Genomic DNA, 9,695 nt, shown 5'->3' with positions numbered 1-9,695 from the left:
GAGTCCTTAATGAGCACATGTAATGGGGTCAACTTACCACCACGGTGCCTCCTGCTGGTCACTCTGGGAATTAGTGCTGTTCCTCATCTGGGTGCCTCTTCAGGCAGTGCCCACCACTCTGCACCCCTTTCTGGGAGTGGCAGCCGTCCTGTGTCACACCTGCCTCGAGGTCTAGCCCCTCACCTCAGTGGCAAGCCACAATTTATAAAGGCCACACTCTCAGGTGGCTAGATGTAGGGTTGCCAGATGGTTTAACCAAAAATATTGAACACCCTCCCCGCCTCCCCCTCTGCCAAAAAAAATACCAGGGAAAAAATTCTATTGATGGGGGGGAAAAAAAGGACTCTGAGTTATTACACACAAAAAAAATAAAATAATAAAACAGCATGTCCTTTTTAGTGCATGCAGAGTCAGAATAGGGATAGGAACAGGGGAGCAGTTGAGCACTAAGACCCAGGGAAGGCATTGCTTCCCCTTGGTCTTTAGGCTTTTTGCTGGTGGCCATTTTGTGTTCTTGATCAAGACAGAATGCAGCTTCCCTGTGGAACCCGGTAAGCAAGGGGGTGGGGGGCGGGAGATGTCAGAGATCTGGGAGGGACGGGGGGAGGTAGGAGACCAGGATCTGGGCCCAGTTGCCGAGTGTGTCGTGGGGTTGCCAGGTGTCCGGTATTTTCATCTCCTGGCAGGGGAAAAAAACAGAAAATACTGGACATTTTAGGTGTCTGATATTTTCTGAATTTTATTACCAGACAGGAGGCAAAAATACCAGACTGCCCAGGTCAATACCGGACACCTGGCAACCCTAGCTAGATGCAGGGCAAGAGGGAAGGGGGGGACCCAGGCCTCTTCACAACTCTGGGTCCCAACCAAGGAACCTTCTGGCGGCAGCTTTATTCTGCCTTCCTTCACTCTCCCTTTACTGCTCACACACCCTGGCCCACATCCCTGTGATCCTTGCTCCTTCTTGGCTCCTGTATCAAGGCCACAGTTTGGCAGATATCAGGCTGGAGCCTCTCTCTCTCCCTGCTTTCCTGAGCCTACCCAGCACAGATCCTCCTAAGGTGCAGTTTCCAGGGAACCAGTCCTGCACCCTCCCTGGTCAGGACCCAACTGTCCACTGCTTTGTTGAGCAGTTCCTTATAACAGGACTGCCCCAGCAAGCCCCTCTCTGACTGGCTCCTTATCAGGCTTTTTCTGATTGGCTGGGGTTCTACACAGGCCCCCTCGACCCTGCTTTAACCTCTCCCAGCTGGAGTTGGGCAGCCACCCCACTACAGCATATTTTTGGAGGAGAGAACCTGAGCTTTGCTTTGTCTGGTGGCAGTTTGTGAAGCAAGGGTTATGAAACTTCTAGAGCAGGGCTACTCAACTTTGGAAGCCCCAGGGGCCACAGTGATACTCATAGCACATGCTGAGGGCCGCAACTTAAGTGTGATGGCATATATATGCAAATAGCTTTTTTCACACTAACGAGCATGAATACAAAGATTAAGCCAAACATGGCCTGAGTGAGCCAGTTAGCACCTCTCGAGCTCTGCCCACAAGGCTAAACAGCCAGCACTTCCCACAATGCCCCGGTGCTCCTGGCACCTCTTCCCTGGGGGCTAGAAATGCCGACACCCTGTACTTGTCTGTTCCAGCCAGCCTGTCCGCTTGCATCTCTCAGTGTTCACCCTGCCTTGGGGAGGCCTCACCATTGTGGCGTGTGTTCCCAGTGGAGGCCATGTTCAAAGCATCCCACCCACGGGACACATGTTGAGCCCAACATAAACCCAAACCCCACCACACCCCACAAACAAACGGGCTGTGGGCTGCATGCGTCCCACGGGCTGCATGTTGAGTAGCCCTGATCTACAGATTGATTACAAATAGTTAAGGTGATATTGTCAGTGGGACGAGTGTGAGCCCGTTGGGTCCTGACCTTGACAGAGCTGGAGCAGGCTGTCAAACACAGACTTAACATTTTCTCTTAATTGCAGCTGTTCTTTGTTTTATTGTAAAAGACTTGGGACAGGAGAAGGAGGATGAGGAGCTGAGAGTACCTTGGCCAGCAGAGAAAACAGACCAGCTGATGATGGCAGTAGAAGAGCGAGAGAGAAGCTGGAACTCATCAGCTGATGGTGTAACTGGGTTTGATAACTCCGGAGAGCCAAGAGATGATCTCTGATGGAGGAAAACAGAGTGAAGCTGATTGGCTTAGCCAACTAACTCTTGTGGGCTGTCTCAGAGGATGCAGAAGAGCAAGAGGGCAGAAGCTCAGATGAAGTCCAGGATCATTTGGAACATGAAGGCCCGTGAAACCGCTGCACTGGCACAAGCTCGTCTTTTGATGTTTTTTTTTATTTGCCTCTTTAGATTGGCTTAGCTTGTTGTAAAAGCTGGACACTGCTCTCTAAGCGGTGTGCCCTGTTATTGAGGGAGAGTAGTGAACTAGACAAAGTCCTCTGCAGAAGGAGTGCCAGGGGGTAGAGGAAAAGACAGCACCTCAATCTGCCAAATAATCCTGGCATTTCATTGGGGTTCCTGTTTGTTTGTTGTGTGATGTGGATGAATCCAAATCAGTGGTGTGGCCCACAAGATGGTTTGTTTACTGTTACTCATGGCCAGGGTTGCCAGATTCCTCTAATTTCTGTCCATGTCGTTTTTTTTCCTATTGGTATTACTAAAGTGACACACATGTAAAGAAAGGGCACATGAAGTGACATGCATGCTGATTGCACATACATTGACTGTTAGAGCCCTGTGCTCCATCTGCATCTAAAGAGCTGCTAGGGTTAATCAGCACATCCTATAAATTCTAGGGATGAAAGCACAGTTAGCAAAACTCCCTTATCCTGAGACCTTACCTTGGTTACAACAATCTTGTGGCCCAGTGAGATGAAGACGGGCCAGTAATGTAGCCCAGTCACTAGCCTAGGTTGCCCATCGCTGACCCAAACTATCCAAGCTGTACATATTGTTAATTTTGGCAACAATAGAGACTGATACTTCTTGGCTTCAAACGCCTTTCCATCCAATTAATAAAAAAAGCCTTTTAGAAATCATGCCTCATAAAATCCTTATTGTAAGACTTACAGTAGTTTCAAGGATGATCCTGTGCAGTCCAGGCAAGCACAGAGCAGCCTCTCCCATGGAGCTGCAGAGATTGTTTTCAAATGTTGATTTAAGTTCTAAAATTTGTTTTATTATGTGATAGTCCTAAAACTATGTTTTTATGAGTAAATGTGTTCCAGTGTAATAAAAATGTGCTTATTTTTCTGTCTACTCCCTGAACTAAGAATATAATGCCTTGAGGGACTATATACATTTAATGGATTTTTGTGAATTAAAAAAAAACCCTCTTAGATTAAAATCAGTCTTTGGTGGTCCTACACTATAGTCTGTTACTGACACTTACACACAACTTGAAGTCATATTTTTAGCTGTGACTTCTGCTTTCAGAATACTTATCTCCTAAAAATCAGGGTTTCTACTCAATTTTGGGATTGCTCAGACCTCATTTATTCTGTTTTCTCTTGATTATTTTGATGGTGAGTGTTAATAAAGTGTATTTCAGGATCACTGCTCTGACCCTCTCCAGGTGCTGCCTCACAGTTGCTGACTGTAACTCTCTTACTTTATATGACAGCTCGGACTTTTTAGCTCTCCTTAGCTATGCCTTCACTATTATCAGGCCATTTTTGAAGATTTGGCCTATATCTCTAATTGATTAATCTTGTAATTTCCCCTTTCACTACTGAATAGATGAGAAGAACAAAATCATCTGGTATATCTATAACAAGAAACAGTGCTGTAGATTATTTAGGCAATTCCTATTGCTAGTGCTGGTTCCTAGATATTAAACCACTGGTTTAATATCTTAATGGCTAATAGTAATTGTCTTTGTGTATTTTAAGGTTGTATTTAATTGCAAGAACAAAACACTGTTCACTTTGAATACTAGAGCATGTGCAAACAAAGACCTGACGGAATGAGAGTTTGTAGCAGAGCAAAAAGGGGAACTAAAGGAAACACTGAAGGCAGGTAGGAAAGAGAATGAGAGAAATGCTCAAGACGGGTATGTGTGGAAAGGTAATTGGAATGGAAAATAGGAGTTGGAAGGAATTATTCTGAAATCTTGTTCATTGCATTGTAGTACCTCAGCAAAAAAGATACAGGCAAGTTGATTGGCAGAAAAGCTCAGTAGTAATGACAGAAAACTGAGGGAGCACAAATGCAACATTTAAAGGTAATACTCTAGTATGGGTGTGTCTACACTGCAGGGCTTAGCTCGAAATAAGCTACGCAAATTGAGCTACATCAATTGCGTAGCTTATTTCAAAATAGCTTATTTCGAAACAGGGAGCATCTACACAGCACTTATTTTGAAACAGAGCACTCTTCCTTACTCCTCGTACAATGAGGGTTACAGGAGTCTGAGTAAGACGTCCTCCAGCTTGAGAGTATTTTGGCATTATTTTGAAATAACTGCTTGCTGTGTAGACACCAATTAAGTTATTTCGAAATAACGCTAGTTACGGAAGTATGGATTCATGAATAAATAATTCTTGGATTATAAAAATAAAGCCAGAAAGGAAGTTTATGGGAGATTCAGCATAGCTGAGTCCCTAGTGAGATGGGGGAAATTCATAGAAAAATGATGTGAAGGAATGCAAAGGTGTGAAGGACTGACATAATACTTCACTATGGTGTCGAATGAAGAATGGGGTATGACAAAGCTGCATCCTGGCTTCTTGGTATAGGAAAAGAGGAATTTCCATACCAGATCAGACCCATGGTCCACCTAGTTTAATATTCTGTCTCCTACAGCGGCCTGCACCACATTCAGGGAGAGGTGTAAGAAACCATGTATTAGGCATTGTTGAATATATGGGCAGTGAAAACACTGTAAAAGGGATACTAGCCAAGCTTCTGCAGCAATAGCTTTAAAAAACCCCTCTCTCAAACTGATGTGAGAAAGTGACTTGATGTGAGTTTAGTGATATGGGTGGAAGCTTATCCTAATCTGTTTTGCTGGACAGAGCAGATACTTGGGAGCTGACAAACAAAAGTCTTGATCCTGCAAATTCTTTTACATGTTTTAAACATGAGGAAGCCCGTTGGGAAGTGCAGTCTGGATAGCTTTATTGGAATACATCTCAGGAAGGCAAGTGGGAGTAAGGTGAGGTAGGGGAATGACTAATAAGAAGATATGGGGAGTTAAGCATAGCTACATAAGTTCAGTGAGCTGGCTGATCTGCTAGGTGGGCGGGTTACAGCTGGAACATAAGATCAGATAAAATAACAGGAAGAGCTGAATGATGGCAATCAGAGGGAGGAAGACCACCAGGAAGACTGAAATGTGAAATGGAGTGATCCTGTAACACTGTTGAGCAAGGAACGAGATTGGAGCAAAAAGAGACATAAAATGAATGAAATTGCTCAGCTCTCTACTTCAGAACTATGTTACATATATTACATCTCAGTATTGTGTTGGGAATATGTTATAGGCTATTTGCCTTACAAAATAACCAAGTTCAAGCCACAAAACACTAGAAAAAAATGGTTATAAATCCTAGCTAGGTTAGCTATGTTGAAAAGAGTAGCTTGGAAATAAACTAAGAAAGAGAGTATGTGTAACTAAATATATGGACTAATACGATCAAAACAATCACAGGAAGACAGTGAGGCAGAGTTGCAAACATAAATGTGTAGGCATAAACCACAATCTTCCAAACTAACCCTGTAATTACTAAAGTCTTTAAAAACAACTTCCCTTTAATTCAGGCACAAAGAGCTGTACATTACCCATGGTTCACACACAAAAATGACTTGCATACAAACTTTTACAAATTTGGCCCACTTGTGACCAAACTTTATTACCCATTTCATGGAGATGTGACAAAAGTCTAAGAATCAAATAACTTGGGGATCACAGAGGCTATTATGTTTATTGTGCTGAACAGACTGTGATAATCCATTAAAGGACCATTTTCAACAAGCAAGCGATTCAAAGTACAATCATAGACAGCAATTCTACATGAAGAACAAAGCAAAAAGGAACAGGAGAACAGTAAACTGCAGTTAAACATTTTGAAACTTGTTTCCTGCAAACATACCTATATTGCAGAAATGGTAGAAAAGTTTAATGTCCAGTTTTATTTACTAGTGACCAATGACAGCAAAGAACAGTCCTATAAAATTTATCTCCCATAAAAATAAACTATATATATAAAAATTTTATGATGTTCTCACTGTTTCAATGGCCACAAGCAGTTTTCAGTCTGAAAAATGAGGTATAGTAGGCCCTAAGAGGTAGTAATGTGTTTTGATTGTACTACAATATTTAGACAATGTAAGATGAACTTCATCAGAGCTGTAAGTCCCTCGGAGCTTGATCCACATGCATCACTACTTCTGTTTCATCTGTTGAATAGTATGTTTTTTTAAAAACACAAAACGCATTTGTTAAACAAATTGTTCAAGCCTGATTCAGTATCCTTTGAAGTCAACTGGAGTCCTTCCATTGACTGCAAGGGACAATGGATGCAGCCTTTAATAAGACACAAAATGGATATGATTATCCTTTGTTTAGTTAGCATTAACACATCTAGTTTTAATACTCAGACTGGCTCTTTCTCAGTAACCCCCAAGAATGAGCCTTCTGTAAGTCTTTTGAGATCCTTGTTTCTTGATATCATGTCTTGGAAGAAGTCAGTAAGTAGTTATCTTTAGGTGCATTTGACTTAAAAGCCATACCAATTGAAGCCTTCCTGAGAAACTACCCCTGGCCCAGTTAATAATACAATGTCACAAAGCAGATGTACTGACTAGGAGAGAGAGTGAGAGAGAGAGAATGCACGAGAGAGAGAGAAAGAGAAAGAGAGGAATAAAAAAGCCTCTACATACGAAGCATTCAAAATAAATCAGGTTTGAAACATATTACAAAAATCACATTTGTGTAAAATACATGAAAATACTTGTCAAGTATTTTCTTACAATCTACTATTTAAAAAACACATATTTGTGATTGCATTATGCAAAAGCTGAGCTTGTTGCTTCCCACCTACAAAGCTTCAAGTTTCTTTGAAGGTTTTTTTGTTTTTTGTTTTTAATATGAAAGTAATTTAAAATGTGTTCATTTCCAGCAAAGTTTGTTTACAAAAAATAGTTTTGAATTAGGGATTAGTTGCAGTCCTAACTGTTTCAAACATTTCAAACTAATGCTGAAAGTAACAAGTTCATTCCATTTAAAGTCTGGAGGTAGGTCTTTGTCAATTGATTAGTCCATTTCTTTAAACAATTCATTTGAGGTACAAACTTGGACAGTAATATTTAAACATTACGACTAATTTTTTTCTATGTCATGTAGTGTCATTGAAAATTATCCTTACAAACCTATGAGTAATTCAGTACAAAAATATATTCAAGTTAACAGTACATTACACAGAAATGTAGCAGAGAATAAGAATAAGTACATTTAAAAAAAAGAAAAATACATAGACATGCTGAAACACATTAAAATATTGCGCCATTAAGTATTGAAGAAGAAATAAGGAGAAAATGTAGATATTCATGATTATCTACCCAATAATAATTTCCTGCACTGTATGTGTATAGCAGCATGTATTTATCAGGCTGATGAGTTAATTGTACAAATCAGAGGTAGTATTGAATAGTGGGGTAATATTGCAACTGTTGCTAAAAGTGCTGCTTTGAGTGAAAGAGATGGAGAAATGTCACTGGAATAAAACTGCCCAGCGAACCATCCTATGTCAAAGTATATTGCTTAAAGTAATATACAAGCTCACTTGAGGTACATGATGTTGATTCTTACATCAAGACTGGTGAGTAATGAGAAGAGATTCATTCCCTTTGAAATATTGAGACAGGGCGGGTGAAATTAGCCATCAAACAAAATGTTTTTTTCTTGCTTCAGGTAAGCTCCTGATTCATTCCGTGGTACCTTTGCATAATTTTTCCCTCCAAAATCTCTTTAACTGAAAATCTCTGCATTTATATATGGCTTTAGAGTGTTTTGGTGTAAGTCACCACTAATTTTGTAAAAAATGTCTGGCTCTGCGAAAAGTAGAGTCTACCTGAATTCCTAAAAGATGAGTGCTCTGAGTTTTGTTTATTACTATTTCTGCTGATATGTTTGTATCTGTAAGTATACAACGTATCTTTGTCTTTCTTTCCCTTTTGTAAAATGAAAGTACCTTGTTTTCTTTCTTTTGATTATTGGCTGAATTAAGTGAATAATCAACTCTCAATTTTTCCTGAAATAACAGTAAGTTTTTAAAAAAAAATCAAGTACAAGTCTACAAGAAGGATACAAAAAGAGAGTAGTATCTATCCCTTATCTTTGGTGTTCTAAACAGGGAGTTTACTAAGCTCGGGAGTGGGTTTTTGAGGTGTTGTTAAGACTGATAGTGCTATACACCAAGCCTTTCCTATTTCAATGCCCGTAAAATTATGTTACAAGTCTCCTGTTTATATGCAGTGCAGTGAATGACTTAAACCTGATTCAAAGCTTTCCTGACCCAGTCACCCTTACTTAGCAGCTCAAACAAACTATTAATAGGTTAAGAAAAAAGAAAACCGTAATTAAAAGTTGCATCGGTAATCTGTGTCCCCTTTGTGTTACAGCAGTTTTTCACTAAACCTGGGACTGTGAAGGGATTAAAAAGAAGGTGATTAATATAGTCTTTTTTAAGGTTATGTGATTTTTTCCCCCCCAGGCATAAGTGGAAAGACCATGGCATAGAAAATAAGTGGTCAAGGCAGCGTCTTCTCCCTTCAAAAGACCCAACTGCTGATGAGGTAGAAATTGAATGGTGTGGTCTCTTAGTCTTCCTCTGCAGATTCTTGTGAGGATGTCTCTTCAGTTTCTTCAGTCTCTTCCTGGAATGTACAAAATAAATAATTATCTTTGTGTCTATGCCTTTCAGTCACAAGGGCAGATATGGTTGCCCCTGAGCACTTTTGCATAAATAATAATTACTTCTTAAGCTGAATGAACACTCTTTATAACCTCTACATCAGTGGTCTCAAACCTTTTTACACACTTTTTAAATGACAGAATAAGCCAAGATCTACTGCCCAATCCTTCCTCCAAGACCCCACCCCTTCCCTGAAGCCCCACCCTCTCTATTCTCCTCCTGTCTATCCCTTGCTATCCCCAGCCCTTATACTGATGCTTCCCCCCCCCCCCCCCCCCGAATCCTTTTGTAGGAAGAGGTTTTTCCAACATTTGGCCTGTCTAGACTGGATCAAATGTCAGAAAACCCCCTTCTTTTGGAAGCCCTCTTATTCCTTGTGGAAAGAGGAATATAGAGGTGACCAAAAGAGCATGTTTGCTCTTCCACTAAAAAAAAGCGGAAGAACAAACACATCCCTGGATGCAGAAGAGTTTTTTTGGGATATCTCTGGAATCCTGAAAAACTCCTGTAGTCTAGCCGTACCCTCACTGGGTTGAGACAGGATGTGTAGGCTCTGGGATGGGAATGAGGGATTTGGGTGTGGGAAGGGGTGAGGTGTGCAAGCTCTGGAAGGAAATCTGGATGCAGGAGGAGGTGGAGAAGGGGCGCTGCCTTGAGGAGGGGGCTCCAGGCTGGGCAGTGTTGGGGTCAAATGTAGGGTTGGGGTACTAAGCAAGCCACAGGCTTGTGCATGTGAGAGTACAGAAATTTGGGTTGAGGTATGTCAGGAGCTCA

At 41.2% G+C, this 9,695-nt stretch overlaps 1 protein-coding gene across 3 annotated transcripts in view; it reads right to left on the bottom strand.

Annotated features, from left to right (window-relative positions):
- Nucleotides 1-5,823: 5,823 nt before the first annotated feature.
- HMGA2 (high mobility group AT-hook 2) overlaps nt 5,824-9,695 on the bottom strand; it is a 213,477-nt gene continuing 209,605 nt past the window's right edge. For all 3 annotated transcript variants that reach the window (XM_075931194.1, XM_075931197.1, XM_075931193.1), the window contains one exon: nt 5,824-8,883. In XM_075931194.1, the coding sequence (XP_075787309.1) occupies nt 8,827-8,883 (57 nt within the window). In that variant the 3' untranslated portion in view covers nt 5,824-8,826. The remainder of the gene's footprint in view (nt 8,884-9,695) is intronic.

This window comes from Pelodiscus sinensis, chromosome 1 (genome assembly GCF_049634645.1).
Source record: "Pelodiscus sinensis isolate JC-2024 chromosome 1, ASM4963464v1, whole genome shotgun sequence".
Classification (NCBI taxonomy): Eukaryota; Metazoa; Chordata; order Testudines; family Trionychidae; genus Pelodiscus; species Pelodiscus sinensis.
This window is presented reverse-complemented; position numbering and strand designations above follow the sequence as displayed.